Here is a 17,114-nt window from a genome sequence, read left to right on the forward strand (position 1 = left end):
AAAGCCGAGCCGGCCGGGTCGCATTGAATTGGACGGACTTGCCCTTCCCTCAAGGCCGCCCGCCGCGCCGCGGCCCTTGCCTGTCACGCACCAGCGCGGCCGGCACGGCACGGGCACGGCATCGCACGCGCCGACGCGCGGCGTGGACTCGGGAACCACCACCGGCGTCGTGCGGGTCCCCAGGGCAACGTCCGGCCGTCCGGCCCGGGCGCCGCGAGTAACGCTCGCTTGCTTGTACCCCACGTCCCCACCACCCACCCATCAATTCCCGGCCGGCCGGCCGGCGGGTACCAGCACGTCGCCCGCCCGCCCGTCGGTTTGCCTTTGCCTTTACCCCTGCCCCCGTTTTCCGGCCGGGCCGGCTGGCTCTGGCTGTACGCGCCCCCGCAGCCCGTGGTAGCCACGCCACGCCGGCCGGCGCTGCCTGCCCCCAAACAAGTTGCCACGGCCGGCGCACCCAAGGATTCTGTACGTGGATCTGGCTGGCTTGTTCAAGCAATTGCGTGTCAATAGATTCAATACTAGAAGTTCGTACGCCCAAGATATGCTACAGCTAGCGGTAGCCTTCAGCCTGGTCAGATTTGTGACGCCGGAGACGCACGCCGCCGCGGACAAGGAGGCCGACTCCCCGGCCACGCCTTTTCACACGACGCGAGCGGCGCGCCGGTGACGGAGTCGCGCTCGCGCGCGTGCACGACGCCGCCCACCGGTAACGGTCGAGCCGGGGCAAGGCCTTCACGCCATTAACGTTGCATCTTTTTCCCCGGTTCCTCAGGCCAGTTTTCGCGCGGAAGAGGCGCGGCGATGTCGATCTGCTCGAAGGGAAACGGCCGGTTACAGCGCGGACTTGGACTGGACTCCTCACGTCGGTTACTGAGGTGAGCTGCAGTGCAGTGCTGGCCCGTGCCGGATGACCCTCTGCGGCTCTGCCCATACTGGAAAATACTACGCTGGTTATTGGAAAAGATTTTATTGGAGAATCGCCCGAGAAGTTGGTGCTTCTTCTATCTGCGATCGACACGCGAAGTTTTTTTAGCTCTAGGCACGGGGATGGACCGGGCACTGACGGACAGCGTTGGGTGGGGCTGTCACCGGTCACCGACCCGGCGACCCCAAGCTAGAGAAAGCTGCAGGGGCTGGTCGACGGATGGAGTCCGAGCGACGGCAATCGCGGCGGCACTGAAATTGCCCGCTCGTCGCAGCGGTCTTCGCAGTTGTATGTGCAAACTGAAACCGTTAAATAGGCGTGTGTTTGTTGAGTACAGTTTATGTTTATTTGTGTGCAACTCTATTCGGCTGGCTATAGATGGTGCTGATTTATTGTGAGAGAAAAATACTGCTAAATGATTGTGGCCGGTAGCTGATGCTAATTTGATATGAGAAATAAATACTACTAGCTAGTTGCAACCGAAAGAGTGAATCAGATTAAGGGTTTTATCACTTTCACAGGTCACGAGCGAGTGAAGTGACAAGCCCCCTGGTCGTCGTGGTAACTGGAGGCCAGGGCTCCGGTCCAAGTCGCCGGGTCTGACTCCGACTCCGACTCTGACCCCCAACATTTGACTGAAGCAAGCTCGATCACTGAAATCTTTAGACCACAAACATGAAATCCAATCGATTAATATGGTGCACCCAATCATGAGTTCAGTCAAAATTCAAGTACAACCAGCCACATATATAAGCACACCGTGAGCCTCTTTGGTCGTTGCACCAGTCGCGCACCTAATGATCTAAGTAAGCTGCTTGAGATCTGCAAATTGCAGTGGTAGGGAGAGCGGCTAGACGGCAGATATGCTTGGGAGGAGGAGAGGTGGATCGTCACCCAGGCCGCATGAACCCAGCACCGGGGCGGCCGTCACTGCTGGAAACGGGCAGGGGGCGAACGTTTCGCAGTTCATCACGCAGCTAGGTAGGCTGAACCGAAACTCGTCTGCTTCGACTGTTACCATTTCCTGATGTTCAGTAAGAGGAAACTGACTGGTTCTTGCGTCCTTTTGGCAGATGAGTCGGTGACGAAGAGGCTGCATCGCATGAATCAGAGGCTGGGGCTGCTTGAGCAGCAGATGGAGACACTGGAGGCTGACGTTGCAAAGGCGAGCGGTGATTCTGAAATCTTAGAAGGTTGCAGCTGAAATAACTGATTGCCTTAAGCGACTCTCCGGGAGAGTTTAGATGATAGCATCAGTGACTTCTTTTTTTTTGCGTGGGATAGCATCAGTGACTTCGTTTGTGACTGAGGCGAGCACTATGGCAGGATCTTTCACGTCGTTTTGGATGCTTCAATACTTCAGTTATAGTCAGGCGACCACTGTTGTTGAAATTGCAATTTTGACCTCTTCCTGGAGGATTCGATACTTCAGTTATATTCCTTCACCACCATGAGTTCATCTCTTATTTGGATGACCAGTCACAACTTCTCTGTGGAGACTACAACTGACACAAATTGCGGAACTTCAATCAACCATGATTTTATAACTCAAACAGCATCGCCAGGTTTACAACAATATATAAAATGGCGGCTCTCAACGAAAACCGAAAAATGGTAGCTCCTTAATTCAAGGTCATATATACAAAAGCCCCTTCTCCTTTTTTCAATTCCAAGCACAAGCTAATCCTACATACATTTTTCGTCCCAGAAACAACTCTGCACAATGATTGTACATGGCAGAAACTGCTCCTTGATCCAAACCGGAAGAGAAGGTAACAGCATAAGAAGAGAGTCGACTCAACTGGCTGAAGTATGAAGCCAGTTGACATGAGAAGAGCGTCTGCAGATTTTCAACTGGCCGAAACAACACTGTGACATGAACTACTCCGAACAAAATTGTTACTCACAAGCTAGCTTTGTACCAAAGCTGCTAAGGCAGATGGCGAACGCCTGAAATGCTGAGAGCGGCTGGCGATAATCCATAGTGAAGATATCACTATCAACCTTCCCGAACTGCAGGAGAACGGTTTCCTCATCCCCAATGCTATCAGGATGGCCCGGATCGGGTGTAGCCACCAGCTGGAAATTCTTGACAGATGCAACTGTCACCCGCCCATGGAAGTTCAAGCACCAGCATTGCAAGTGCTCGTGCCACCGTGGGGCTTTGTTTCTGAGGACCGTGGTACCCGTTCGCCTTAGAGACTTCACCTTGAGGGAATTCTCCCAGGTCTCTTGAACTGATGGACACTCCATGGTGCAAAACATCCTCCTAGGCCCTCTGGATTTGAGTAGGTTGTATTTGTAGGAAACCTGTCCAACATCAAAATTCCCTGATGACACTTGAGGACTAATTCGCCTGCTTCCAAAACGCCGAATAGATCGCGTGCTTGACACCTTCGCACCATCATAGGGTGGCTGGCTGTCATATATTTTGAAGTTTGTTCCCCAAAAATCAGACCTGCAATGTGTGCAACAGAAGTTTGTTCCCCAAAAATCAGACCTGCCAAAAGATTGCAACACAAACACACAAGACTGAAAAAAAATCTCTTCTCCATATTTCTGCACCGAGAAATCAAATGCAAAGCAGAGTGATGCTGCAACATATAATCAGCAATAGTAAACTGCTTACTTAAAATTCATAGACTTTTGGGATGCAGAGTTCCAATGCACAAGTCCAATACTCCCTCCGTCCTAGAATATACTTACGTTTAGACTTTTCAAAATCAAACATTTTCAATTTTAATTACAAATAGCAAAATAATCATAGAGGCTAATAAATAAAAATTATGTTAGTCGATTTATCGTGAAACCAACTATTATAATATGTAACCTTCTCTATTAGAAATAATTATTTCTAAAGATATTGACGGTCAAAGTTAAAAAAGTTTGATTTTGGAAAAAACTAAACGTAATTATATTTTGGGACGGAGGGAGTAGAAAGGAAAAACAAGAGAATAAGACCCTCTTTTTTTTATGGGAACATATAAGAGATAACATAGATAAATGAAGACTAGCAAACGTATCCATGTACTACATTTGTTTGCTTGATTAAAATAAAAGCAAAAGAAAAGTTAAATCTATTTTATGTCAAGTACTGGCTCAACTACTAATATTTGCCTTAGTTTTCCCCCAAGGCAAAGACAGAAAGACCTGTTTTGCACAATCATGTAGGGTAGCCCCAGCATAGAAGTACAAATGCAAATAACTATATAGAGCATACATTCTTGTAATAAGTATCACTTCTTCAAACTCAGTTGAAGTTAAAATTTCAACTCTATAGAAGCAAACTGTGGGCTGGCATGAAAGTACCTCAATTTCCCCACATACGCCTTGTTTCCTTGCGACAGAACATCAGCATCAAGAGAAATAATGTACTCTATATGAGCACCCCGCCTAAACCTTTTAGCAGCCATGAGAAACTTCCCTTTGTCCGTGGCAACCGTCAGATCTTAAAACCAAACAGAAAACCTTATGTCATAAAAAAAAACTTATTGGAGAATCAAATAAGAAACGAACAACCATGTAAACTAAAGCAAAAAAAATGCTAAACAAGCATGCACTTGGTAAACTATTTTACTGATCCATGTAATCTTTTGTAGCTAGCTTACGCACACAATCACCTTTGCTGCCCCAGTAGAGGAGAATGTCAATTTTCAATGCTATGTAAATCTTGTGTCCACTCTATCAGGTTGTGCTAATAATAAAATTTCTTAACGTGCTCTACCATATTATTACACTGAAATGGACATTCTGTTCTGAAATGTGCGAAGATATACAAAAGCAGTTCAAATATAACATTCAGTAAAGACAACCTTTATAATGCATCCATTACAGGTCCTTAGAATAACTTAAGCAAACAACAGAGATGGATAAAAAAAGAGGAAACTCAGAACAAATCATGTTTATTCACACTGCAGTACAAAGTGTCGTCTAAGATCTGAAGTTCACCAATAAGATGAATAAGTGAATAACACATCAAAGCATGAAGGGTGGCACTGTATGATGTCGTACTATATACTTACTGTTTCTCAACCCAAGGTAGAGAAAGAACATAGAGTTGTTCTTGTTTCGCTTGATGAAGCACTGGATCGGGAAGTCTTTTGGCCCTGGCTGTTCAAATCACAAGGAATGGGGGGGAAAGGATCAGTTTTAGCTATAGAGCTTCCTGAAAAATCTAAACTAGACACCTGACCCCCCCCCCCCCCCCCCCCAATTTAAACCATCGACATAAATACACCTGAACCCCCTCATCTAAATTGTGAACTCAAACCTCGATAGCTACAACCCTAATAGACAACAAATCAGAAGAAAAAAGTTCCACTGAAACATCTGGCAAGTAAAACTAGGGCCATATATTTGGATTTTGGGACAAGAAAAACTTCCAAGGATTAGTCTAGATTCCAAACGTAGCACTTTAACAATTTCCTAGTCGTGATGGAAATGCCCAAAATCCTATGGAAACACAGCTTAGTTCGCATCGATCGCGATCTATCTATCAAAAATCGACCATAAAACTGGCATTTCTACAGCTCTAATGCGGCAGCCGAGATACAAAATGAGTGGTATGTTGACAGAAACAGAACACTGAGCCCACCGACGGCGACGGGCTCCTCAGCCCTCACGACCTCACCTGCTTGAGCGAGGCCGGGAACGTGATCTTCCCTGACTCTGGCAGCGGCCGCACGACCGTCGCGGCGGCCTCGCGCCACCGCCTGCAGACGGAGGCGCAGGACACCAAGTCCCTCCGCGCCGGCCACCGCTCCCGGCCGGACGCCTCAACGCGCCGCACCACCTCCGCCACCAGCTCCGGCAGCAGCCGCACCCACCTGTCCTCCTCCTCCTCCGTCCCCGCCCCCGCGCCCGTCCCCACCTCCGCCACCCCATCCCGCCTCGCCACCTCCCCAGATGCAAGCGACGCCGCCATTCCGCACTACCTCCTCTCCCCCTTTCCCCTGCTTGCGTTGCGTGCTCTCGTCAGTGGTGGCACGGTGCCCCGCGGAGATTGCTCGGAGAGAGCCGAGAACCCCGTGCCGTGTGGCGTCGTGTCGTGTGCGCCGCTCGAAGGGAAATTCGCTCGTGCCTGCGGGAAGCGGATCCAGCGCTCGCACTCCTGCAGCGCGCGCCTTTATTGCCACGCCCGACGGTTTCTAGAAGATCTGCTACGGATTTGGTTCGGCGGGTGGGCAGTGGGCACGATCGCTTCCTCTCCGTTCCTGTCCACTGGAGGCAAGGCCAACGCTAGCGCTGACGCGTTTTTGTTTGGTCATCATCGAAGCGAAGACGCGATGGAAAGTCCACGGCCTGTCGGATCCCACATCGTTGAGGAGGTCGGCAGCACGGATTGACCACCAGGGCTAAAAAATTTCGGCAGTGTTCTTCCAGGCAGGCGTCGTGTCTGAAAGAGTTCAGGGCCGTGTTTGGTTGGCCCTGGAAAAGTTTTCATGAAATTTTTTCGGTTTTTTGACCATTAATTAGAAGTATTAAATAAAGTCCAATTATAAAAGCACCTCCGCAACCATGGTGTTGTAGCAGTTACTGTAGCTAATAAGGTCTTTGACCGCACGATCAAAGGATGATTATGTAGCATCACTGTAGCCAATCATGGTGGAACTTAGCTCATTAGATTCGTCTCGAAAAATTACACTCATCCGTGAAAAGATTTCGCAAATAAATTTCGTTTAGTACTCCATGCATACATTCGTTTATTTTGAAAAAAAATTCACGGATTCATCCAAACACGGCACAGGTTGAGGTTTCTCCGGGTGTGGCGAGCGCCTGTGAGAATCAGGCAACGAGATCGGGCCTCGCACGCCACTGTCAGGAGACTTGTTTGCCTCGAAACGCAGCAGGAGTCAGGAGGACGGCTAAATTTAGCGTGGACTTAACAGAGGTCTCCTGCTAAAATACAACGCGTTTGGAGCATGCCCGGTTGCCGGACGGCAGAACCGGGGGCGAGAGATAAGCAAGGCGGCCGGCAGCGGGCAAGCGTGACGGTGACGGCGACGGCCTCAAACTACGCGGTTTTTTTATTTTTTTATTTTTTTATTTTCGTTTTTTACAAAAATATATTTTTGATTTGTAAATTTACAGGAATATACCCGGCCGCCCCGCTGACGGGCGGCCGGGACCTGGCCGCCCGGCAGCGGAGCGGCAGGGGTATTTCTGAAAAAAATTCGCGGAGAAAATTGCGCGCAGGTCCCTGGGGGCCGGTCGCCCGGCAGCGGGGCGGCCGGCCCTGGCTTCCCGGCTGCGGGGGCGATCGGCCGTAATTTTTGCAATTTAGCCCTTTTCGCGAAAGAATTTCACATATGTGCCTTTTTTGTAACTTTTTGCAGAAATAGACCCTGGGGGTCGGCGCCGTAATATGTGGTGCCAAGATAACACGTCTTGGCGCCACAGATCACAGCGCCGAGGTGCCACGCACGCACAAGCAATCTAGTGAATCTTCGAACTTGGCTTTAATATTTTCGGACCTTTTCAGGAGACTATAATACTGTGAACCACACATCAAATATAACGGTAAGAATTAAGAACTAAAAACTGCATTACACAATGTAAACTATAGGAATTACATCATAATACAATGTTAATGAATCACACATCAGACATGCAGTGGCATGGCAGAACCCGTTGTAACTACGGTAAACAGATCCCGAACTAAACTAACATGCCTTAGTTAATTTAAAAAAAACACAACAAACACAACGATGCAGCATGTCACTAGCACTAGATAGTCCTAGTAGCCGTACCCCCACGTAGCAAACTGCGTTGAGCCTTCTCCGCAGTATCCACCCATTGCAGGTGGTGCAGGCGGTGGTGCCGGAGGGGCAGGGCCCTTCTTCTTGTGACAAGGGCAGTTGCAGTAAGGAATAGTACATTGTTCATCCTGTGAAGCGGCAGCATTGCTGGTGTCATCATCTTCGTCGTCTTTGTTACCCTCGCTCACTTCCTCGTAATGGTTCACCTTACATTCCAGATCAAAGATCTTGAAGCGTCCCCTCATAAGAGAAGACTTAAATGCGATACAAAACACCAGTCCCAGGAGGCTGATGCCACATTTATTACATCAGATGGTTCAAAACCGTACAAACCTTGAAGGACACTCGATACAGATAATAATAATAATTAACCAAGCTACGACATAGCACCAGACCGCAAACCACATGGGGTCTAGCACGGGCTCAGAGTACTGCGACAGCGGAGACATCTCGACAAGGCCGGTTCCACAGGCAAGGTTGGGTGTAGAACGATAACCCTACTCAGCGTCGTCTGGTACGAAGTCTGGGTCTTCTTCTGTAAAAAGTAAGAGTGGGGTGAATACAAACGTACTCAGCAAGTCCAACCACACCCACGGAGGGGGGGTTATATCAGAATAATATGCATAGGTAAATCAAGGATAAGGTTTCGGTTTAATTTACAGAAAAACGATTCTTTATGCAGGGGTTCATTTAACGAAAAACCTTTTTAGAAAAATCAGTTTTTGTAGTAACACGGAGTTCAAGTTTTAAACTGCTACCGGACTCCCCGTCCGTCGTAGCACACGGCACAACTGCCGGACACAATTCCAAAACAACTCACACCAGCTCATCCCAATGAAACACTAGTTATGTGACCACACCGTAACTCGCCCAATACTGTGGGCACGGCTATTCGAATAGATTCTTAACTCTGCAGAGGTGTGCAACTTTACCCACAAGTAGGATACCACAACTCGAACACCGTCGTGTCGGTGTAGATCCCAACATAGCCATTACCCACCTTAGCTAAGCGTGACTAGCCATCACGGGGTTCACCAAGGGGTCATCGACCTAACTCTGAGGTATAACCGGGGTATAAGTCACACTGAGCATATCCCTTCTCCTTGGTCACCCGTTGCTCTCAGCCCTCCTGATGGCTATCACACCAACTAGTGGGATTTATGCTACATCGTTGCTCATTCAACGGTCGAGTGGTTTGCACGATAGAGGAGTTAGGTGAGATGACACACCAACTCGGTCCTTAGACACGACAAGATGGATATCTCTCTTCTTTGCCCTGCCACACAGGCACGAGCACACCAAATGGCAAATCACACAGAAATGCCATCCATCCCATCTAAACTCTCTTTTCAAAAACACCACTTTTATCCCATCCCACATACGCACACCTTTCCTTTACGAAAAATAAATCGTATTATGAGTAAAGACCTAAGCATTCTAATATCGATTAACGTCCAAGCAAAATCAGACATTAATCTAGGTGGTCAAGGAATGGTCATCACAAATCAAGGGGTGGCTATCCAACCGTGTTTTCATGCAAGTAAAACATATGCAGTTTTATAAAGCAGATCATTGGGTTGTGTTTATAAAAATTAGGACAGAAACATGCATCAAAGGATGGGATTGAACTTGCCGTCTTCGAAGCCTTCGGGGAAGTCCTGTCCTTCGGGCTCGGGGTCGTGGAACTGGTCCTCGCTCTCCCGCTCACAGTACTGCTCGCTGACGGGCTCTCCTTCGTTCACTCCGTGGTCTATAGCACACACAAACAAGCATCCAATCAATACAAAGATCTATCGTTGAGCTCGAATCGGAAACACATAAAATATAGAGTACGAAGTATTATTTTCGAGTGGTTTCCTAATGGCATGGCCCAAACTTGGTTATGAGAGGCGTGGTAAAGTTTCGGGTTGATCAGAGGTTGTTTGTTACATGAAATGATAAGTTTTATAAAGGTTCATGGGTCGGTTAAGGGGTCAGGGGTCTAGTTGTAATTAATCCGGAGGGGGATAGGGGCCTGGCTGTAATTTTTGGAAACATCTAACTATTCTGGAAGGTTCAGGGGCATATTTAGAATTATGTTTGTAGGTGGAAAGGGTTTTCTTGGAATTAGAACAAAGGGCAGGGTTCTTTTTGGATAAAGGCCATAAGTGGGGGGGTTCTTTATGGAATAGAGGGAAGGGGGAGGGCCTAATGGCAAAACTGCCATCTCCCTCCTCCCACTCGCACCGGGAAACAGGGGAGGCGCCCCTGTGCGTCGGCGGCGGCCGATTTGGCCGTCCTGGACCACGGCGGCGGCCGGGGGTGGGGGGAAAAGGGCTAGGGGGGGGCGTGGGGTTCGATTCCCCAGCTCACCTCGGCTCGTGGCGCGGCGAGGGAGCGGGGCGACGTGAACCGGCAGCGGCGGGCGGAAATGGCGGCGGCGGCGGCGCTGTGGGCTGCGAGGAGAGGCGGTGGTGGCTGGGGAAGTTTGGGTGCGGAAGAGCGGCGCCGGCGGGACCTTTTATAGCCGAAGTAGGTCGGTTGGGGGGGCGTGGCCGGGGGCGAGTAGGCGCCGCCCGGCGGGCGGCGCGGCGGGCCTTAATGGCGCTCGGCCGCGCTCGCGCGTCGTGGAGCGGCGCACGGGCAGCGAGGTTGCGCAGGGATGACGGGACGTGAGCGGCAGCGGTGAGCACAGGGCGGCGCTGTGCGGGGCAGTGGCGGGCGGCGCGGCCAGGCGCGCACGTGGGCTCGGCGGAGCTCACGTCGCTGCGGCCCGGCGCGTTCGCCCACAGCCCTGTGCTCCGTGCGCGCGTGCGCGCAAGCGGGGCGAGACATAGCGGGGTGGCACCACGGTGGCGGGAGCGGGCAGGCCGGCAGCGGCGGGTGGCGCGGCGGTGCTCCGAGCACGCGGCCCACGCGCGTGGACCGGCTCGGCGTGGCGAGCCCGCGCCTGCGCGTGCGTGAGCACGACCTGGGGTGGTCGGGCGCAGTGCGGTGCGCGGCCAGGGCGGTCATGCAGGGCGAGCGGGGGAGGCGGGGTGCGGCTCGGGGCGAGCGGGAGTGAGGCAGAGGAGGGAGAAAGGAAGAAGGGAGGGAGAGAAAAAAAAGGAAAAAGAGGAAAGGGAAAAAGAAATGGGAAAAAGAAATAGAGGAAAAGAAAATAGGGAAAAAGAAATGAAAAAAAATGGGAAAAAGGAAAGGAGAGAAAGGAAAAAGGAGGGGGGCGGTGCGCGCCAGCGGCGGCCGCGGCCGCGGTCGGCCACGCGCGGCGTGCGGGCCGCGGGAGGTGGGGCACGCGGTCGGAGGAGAGAGAGGGAAAAGGAGGGGCGGGATTCGCGGCGGCCGGTCGCGACTCGTCGCGTTGGATGGAAAATAGATGGGACGCGAATTTAATTCGGGTGTCGGGTTGTTCTTGGGTTCGGGGTTTAAGGGAAGTCGAGCTCAACAAAAACAACTTAGCGCATGATTTATTTAGTGAATTCTCGGAATATTACAGATCTTTATCTGGAGGTACTCGATGTTGGGGGGCCGATCGCCCCGCAGGCAGGCGGCAGGGCCCGCCGCCCCTCTGTCGGGCGGCCGGTCCTCCAGAGACCTCGTCGCAATTTTTTGTCGGCTTTTTTTGCAGATAAACCCCTGCAGGCCGGCTCAAACTACTACCCTGCGCTGCTGCGCATCGTCTTTGGCCTTCGTGGGCTCCGTTTCGGGCTGGACCCGTGATACCCCTGATTCGCCACTACTACCTCCCCCTTTTTATTTTTCTGGAAGAATTTTGCTTGCCACAGCGGCACTGCCCACAGCACTGCACGGTTGGTGGCCGGCTGGCCGCGTCTGAGACGACGATGGCACGGATGGGGTGCCTGATGTCTCGCGGCCACACGCCGGGAATGGGTCGATGCTTCTACTTGCAGGAATGCAGGTTGCCAAGTTCCCATAATCCCATCTCCGCGTAGGCATCAAAGATTCAAAGTCACGAGTGATCCTTCCAAAAAGAATTAGCAGCGGCAGCACAGATGGCCCTTGGAGTAGAACTCGTATATCTGCATTCTCTCTCTCTCTCTCTCATCAAGTCGTCAATAAAGTTTGTGCGGTTCCTAACTGCACTGCGACTTTGCTCCAAAAAAAAATTGCACTGCGATTTGTATCACAGTTTCGGCAGAGCACTGGGTTTGGCCATAGCCGATACCGTCTGAATTCCTCTGCAGTAGCAGTGTGCAGTAGTCCTCCCTCGCTGACCTGTGGGGTCAGATCCTTGGAGCAGTTCTTTGAGTGATTTTATTTTTACAAAACACAGTACAAACGCACGCTCGAGTGATAGCATTCGCTACTTCTTACCTATTATTTTCTTCTTACCTGTGAATTGATAGTGCAGGAGCAGGTATCCATCCGGCGTCTGGCTATAGTATTTTTAACAGGCAATTACCACTACTAGCCTGCAGAGGCAGCACTGCTCCAAGTCAACGGCTCCCGTTTGTCGCTGTCGTTGCCGAGTAATTGCACCCGCTACGTGTTGTACCTCAGTATAAAAAAATGAAAATTGAAAAACATGCTGTCACTAAGCCAGTGCCGCTTCTAGCAAGCCATTGAGGGGTTGTTTGGTTTGAAGGGTTAAACTTTAGTCTATATCATATCAAAGAGAATTTTAATATTTAGAAGTATTAAATAAAGATTAATTATAAAACTAATTATAGAACTTTATGGCTAAACTACGAGACGAATTTAATGAGATATACTAATCCATATTTAGCGGATGGTCACTGTAGTAAATTTTGAATTAATTAGAATCATTAGATTCGTCTCGCAAATTAGCACTCAGCTGTCAAAAAACATTTACAAACAAATTTTATTTGATACTCTAAAATAATAATAAAAAATTGATGTGACAGGGTCTAAAGAAAAGTCTGAGTAAACGGCCTTAACCCTTCGTTCCTCCTTGCAGGCGGCTGTCTTTTCTCTCTTTTTCTTCCCCATGATTTTCATACTGTGACAACGACACTTACGCGTGTTTAGTTCCAAAAATCAAAATTCCAATTTTTTTTCCAGCACCTGTATGGAGACTTAAATCTAGACGAAATAAAAAACGCATTGCGACTGCTGCTTGTAAATCGCGAGACGAATCTAATGAATCTAATTAGGCTACAATTGCTACAATAATGCTACAGTAAACAGTCTCTAATGCCGGATTAATTAGGCTCATTAGATTCGTCTCACGATTTACAGACGAGTTCTGTAATTATTTTTGTGATTAATCTATATTTAATACTTCAAATATAAAAAAATATTCTTTCAAAAATTTTACGGGAAGCAACTCAACACGGCTTCCATAAGCCTTTGCGACTGACAAGATATCCATCCACAGCGTATCGAGTCTCACGACATGCCAAACAAAAGAGTTGTGACGAGCCTAGTTAACCGGCTCTACCAAGTACCAACAACAACGGCGAGGCATACAGCCGTGGAAGACCGACTCGGCTGCAGGTAAGCGGTCGCCGTCCAGCAACAAGTCAAAGCGCGCGGCGCGATGCGCTTGCCCGTTGCGATCCACGGAGGCGCCTGTCCTGCTCGCCGGTGGCCGGTGGGCTCGCTCGCGACTCGCCTCGCGGTCCTCGCCGCGACGAGCCAAGCTGCGCCGCCTGCCGGAGTCGACATGCACCTTGTTCAGCCAGGGCTTGTTGCCCCGGGAGTGGGGACCAACAGCAACGGCTACAATTCAGAACCAAACGGCCGCCCAGCGCCTCTGTTTCCTCCCGCGGTGGAGGACCTACAACCCCAAGGTCGCCGCGGCGCGCCGGCGCTCGTCCCGGGACAGATTCCGGCGAGGGCGGCCAGCGTGGGGGCTTGCACGCCGCAGTCTAAGCTTTCAGGTTTTCACGTGGTTGAATCTACCGCTACCACGGTGGCTGCGATTAAAAACGCTGCGCGTTGAAACTCTGGGCGCCGGCGATTAATTGACGGCGCCATCGCCAAGCGTACGTGGCCGCTGCCCGACAAGGAGCTACGCGCCAGCGTGAGGACTGAACTGTTCCATGGAAGGAGATCCACAAGGGTGGGCGTCCCAGCCCCCGGTTATTGAAGTATTGAACCGATCTTTGACGAAAGAGAGGTGACGCTGCTGCAGTGAGCAACGAAACTTCACCCGTTTCTCTTTGGCATACTGCTTAATTTTCCTCCCCTTTTCGGCCCCAAGAAAACGAAGAAAAGTGTGTTGCCGGGGTTCCTCCAACTACTACTGCTGCCACCAAACAACTCCGAGACCCGTTCTCGTCGCGATCCTCTTCACACCGTAAGCTCTCCACCCGCCCCTGTTCCTCTTCTCCACCACGTTCTTCCTTCCTTTCGAAAGAAAAAAAAAAGAAACTGTTCTTCAGTTGTTCGTCGGTGACGCAAGTGTCTGACGACTCCGATGGTTCTGTCCAGGTTCTGATTTTTTTGTCAGGGCCGTCGCGAGCAGGGCTATGCTATCCGATCTGATCGTCATCTGAAGTAACCTCCGGGCGCGCAGCCGACGATGGGTGCGCCGAGTTCTTTCGTGCTCGCCGTGTTGACCCTCCTCCACTCTGTTTCTGCCATGGCCGGCTGCTCCGCCGCGGATCTGCCGGCGGCGCAGCCTAGCCACCGGAGGCTGCTCCAGGACACCAATCTCGCTGCGCGTCCGGAGGCAAATATTCCTGAGCCGGCTGCTGCTCGCGTTCCTTCTCAGGGGAGCGGCTCGTTTCGGGCACCGAAAAAGGTAGCGCCGCCGGCTGCTGCTGCTGGGAGTTCTCCGCATCGCCCGGCCCCGTCCAAGTCCCATTATTTGTTGACATCCATGAGGTGGCTCTACTTGATTGTTCTTCCGGCGGCTGGCCTGCTGTTGCTTGCTGGAATAGCTTGTTGGCTTTTGCCATGCCGCAAGAGTGCGGTTGCAACCATAGGCCCTTGGAAGACGGGACTCAGTGGCCAGCTGCAGAAGGCATTCGTCACAGGTGCTACTTTATTTGCTGCAAGTTCATACATGTGCTCAGATATACTATTTAACACCTCTGTTCTTACAAAAATACAAAGAATAAAGTTCTCCATTGCTATGTTGATTCTGTGGTCTTTCCATTATGCAGTTAGCTTGTTCTTATTTTTGAGAAGCACTTTGCCTTTTAAATTGCACATGGGCTGCTGCTTATTGCGGTTAACTCTGCTGATCTGTTTCGTGCTTCAGGAGTACCGAAATTGCAGAGATCGGAGCTGGAACGTGCCTGTGAGGACTTCAGCAACATTATAACATGTTATCCACACTACACTGTCTACAAGGGAACACTGTCATCTGGTGTTGAGATTGCTGTGGTATCCACTATGATTACATCAAGCAAGGAGTGGTCAGAGCATTCAGAGAGCTGTTTCAGGAAAAAGGTTAAGTGCGTTTTGGCCCATTAGATGAACATCTCACACAAATTGTGTATTCTGTATTGCGTGGAAATTTTACATTTCTTTCATGAATGAGCAGATAGACACGCTGTCGCGAATAAACCATAAAAACTTCATCAACCTGCTTGGCTTTTGTGAGGAGGAGGAACCTTTCACCAGGATGATGGTGCTTGAATATGCAGCGAATGGGACACTTTATGAGAGTCTTCATGGTATGTTAAAAAATAATCTTGCTAGTTCATCTATTGAGCGGGCTATTTTTTAAATATTGTTCACGATTAATTAACAAATTTTGGAAAGTGTTTTTTGCAGCTGAGGACTTTGAGCACATCGGTTGGCGAGGTAGGATGCGGATTATCATGGGGCTAGCATACTGCATCCAACACATGCATGAGCTCAATCCTCCAGTGGCACACCCTGACCTGCAGTCCAGTTCCATACTGCTCTCTGAAGATGGTGCTGCAAAGGTACATACTTCTATATATGCATCTAGCAACTAGCATCTAGCATCGTCAACTGCTGTGCTTGCTCCCTCTGAAACTGTTTTTGCAGCTGACGATTTTGAGTACTCTTACAGGATAGTCCTATGCCATTTGTCATTTTTAGTCCCTGCATTTTACCAAATTGATCCAACGTCGCCTATTGAATCACCATGCTGTTTAGCATCAGAGTGAAGTAACTACCAATTTGATCCAATCCGAGTGCTCTCTGCAGATTGTTGACATGAGCGTTTGGCATGAACTGATTTCCAAAGGGAAAGCGCCGACAGACGGTGAGCTTGGCCCTCACCATGAACAAGTGTCTGCTGCCCTGGCTGGGAATGTATATAGCTTTGGCGTTCTACTTCTTGAAATCATCTCGGGGAAGCTTCCTGACCCTGCACACGACCGATCCCTCGTCAGCTTGGTAATGATATCAACGATGGAACATCATCTAACTGGAAAAAAAAACATCTTGAAAAAAAAATCAAATGATGTCGTTTTTCTTCTTCCTAGGCTCTGGAGTGCATTAACAACGGTGACCGGAGTTTAGTCTCTCTGCTTGATCCTACACTAAATGATCACAAGGAAGATGAGCTAGCGATCATCGGCAAGGTGATCCACGCTTGCATCCAGAGCGATCCGAGAAACAGGCCGAGCATGAGGGAGATCACTGACAGGCTGAGGGATGCCATAGGCATCTCGCCGGTCGCTGCGACGCCGAGGCTGTCTCCGCTCTGGTGGGCAGAGCTGGAGGTCCTTTCGACCGCGGAAGCAGGCTAATAATTGGCAAGAGCCAAGAAGGGACGATGACCATCGTCTGATCAGATGTGTTCTGAAGAAAGAAAACCACTCTGCAGGCTGCGCATGTCTCACTGCTGTAAATGTAAAAGAGCAAATTGTAGGAATAGTAATCCTCATGGATGCTTGGTAGTATGTAGTAGTACCTTTCCCTGCATCATCATGTGCCTGAACTTCTGAAGGTCATCTCATATCAGCAAAATGTGCTAGCAACAGCATAGCAGGTAGCTAGTGGTTTGGCAGCACATCTCCGATAACATTCGTGGCGGGGGGAGGCGCTGTGATCTCGAGATCAAACTTATCTTCTCACTTGAAAACATATATCACGGTTCCTTCAAAAAGAAAAACGTATATCACGGCAAGCCAGGCTTGAATAATGGATGAATGGATCATATCTACTACGAGTATCTCATCAGTTGAAAAAAGATTGTGGCATCGCATTGGCATACGAGCTCGATCCGTCAGGTACTCACTATATATATATATATGACATGGCTAATCTCTACCCTGGGTATGGAATAGCTATTCCATACCCGAGCCAGCCAGCCCACCATCGCGATCCCGCCTGGCGCCCCTCCCGTGCCGTTCCCTGCGCCCACGTTCCCTTCTCCCTTCGTTTTTTTTCCTTATTGACTCCGCGTGTCCTGTTTCTGTATTTTTAATCGGTGGTTTACAGGTTTTTTTATCGGTGGTGCAGGGGCAGCCGGGTAGGCATGCAAGTGCATTTCCCCCAGGACATGCGAGTGTGACGACACGCCATTTTTTGGTCAG

At 50.0% G+C, this 17,114-nt stretch overlaps 2 protein-coding genes and 1 long non-coding RNA gene across 4 annotated transcripts; 2 read left to right on the forward strand and 1 right to left on the reverse strand.

The window, feature by feature from the left end:
* Positions 1 to 1,698: 1,698 nt before the first annotated feature.
* Positions 1,699 to 2,363, forward strand: LOC120697857. The gene is made up of 2 exons (XR_005684601.1): positions 1,699 to 1,909; positions 2,002 to 2,363. It is a non-coding gene; the product is annotated as an uncharacterized LOC120697857 (long non-coding RNA).
* An 85-nt stretch (positions 2,364 to 2,448) lies between these two features.
* On the reverse strand, positions 2,449 to 6,243 carry LOC120697856 (tubby-like F-box protein 10). Of its 2 annotated transcripts, none has more exons than XM_039981221.1 (4): positions 5,559 to 6,243; positions 4,951 to 5,038; positions 4,238 to 4,376; positions 2,449 to 3,428 (listed from the first exon to the last, which is right to left on the reverse strand). In XM_039981221.1, the coding sequence occupies exons 1-4, from the start codon at positions 5,850 to 5,852 to the stop codon at positions 2,828 to 2,830; spliced, it is 1,122 nt and encodes a 373-aa protein (XP_039837155.1). In that variant the 5' UTR covers positions 5,853 to 6,243; the 3' UTR covers positions 2,449 to 2,827. The 2 variants fall into 2 exon arrangements, with proteins under 2 accessions (XP_039837155.1, XP_039837156.1); XM_039981222.1 differs by having other exon boundaries at positions 2,449 to 3,386; positions 5,559 to 6,212.
* Positions 6,244 to 13,730: 7,487 nt separating this feature from the next.
* On the forward strand, positions 13,731 to 16,588 carry LOC120697858 (protein MALE DISCOVERER 2-like). Its single transcript, XM_039981223.1, has 7 exons — positions 13,731 to 13,948; positions 14,083 to 14,630; positions 14,858 to 15,048; positions 15,143 to 15,275; positions 15,376 to 15,530; positions 15,778 to 15,969; positions 16,059 to 16,588. Exons 2-7 carry the CDS (start codon positions 14,174 to 14,176, stop codon positions 16,323 to 16,325), a joined length of 1,395 nt encoding a protein of 464 aa, XP_039837157.1. The 5' UTR covers positions 13,731 to 13,948; positions 14,083 to 14,173; the 3' UTR covers positions 16,326 to 16,588.
* Positions 16,589 to 17,114: the final 526 nt, after the last annotated feature.

The sequence above is a fragment of the Panicum virgatum genome, chromosome 3K (genome assembly GCF_016808335.1).
Source record: "Panicum virgatum strain AP13 chromosome 3K, P.virgatum_v5, whole genome shotgun sequence".
In the NCBI taxonomy this organism is placed as follows: domain Eukaryota; kingdom Viridiplantae; phylum Streptophyta; class Magnoliopsida; order Poales; family Poaceae; genus Panicum; species Panicum virgatum.

What these genes read in the sequence shown, in the direction of transcription:
- LOC120697856 (XM_039981221.1), bottom strand. Translation starts at nt 5,852, where the DNA reads ATGGCGGCGTCGCTTGCATCTGGGGAGGTGGCGAGGCGGGATGGGGTG. An exon ending in TCCCGGCCTCGCTCAAGCAG is followed by an intron (nt 5,039 to 5,558) that starts GTGAGGTCGTGA and finishes TGATTTGAACAG; the next exon opens with CCAGGGCCAAAAGACTTCCC. An exon ending in CTACCTTGGGTTGAGAAACA is followed by an intron (nt 4,377 to 4,950) that starts GTAAGTATATAG and finishes TTTGGTTTTAAG; the next exon opens with ATCTGACGGTTGCCACGGAC.
- LOC120697858 (XM_039981223.1), top strand. Translation starts at nt 14,174, where the DNA reads ATGGGTGCGCCGAGTTCTTTCGTGCTCGCCGTGTTGACCCTCCTCCAC. An exon ending in AGAGCTGTTTCAGGAAAAAG is followed by an intron (nt 15,049 to 15,142) that starts GTTAAGTGCGTT and finishes ATGAATGAGCAG; the next exon opens with ATAGACACGCTGTCGCGAAT. An exon ending in ACTTTATGAGAGTCTTCATG is followed by an intron (nt 15,276 to 15,375) that starts GTATGTTAAAAA and finishes TGTTTTTTGCAG; the next exon opens with CTGAGGACTTTGAGCACATC.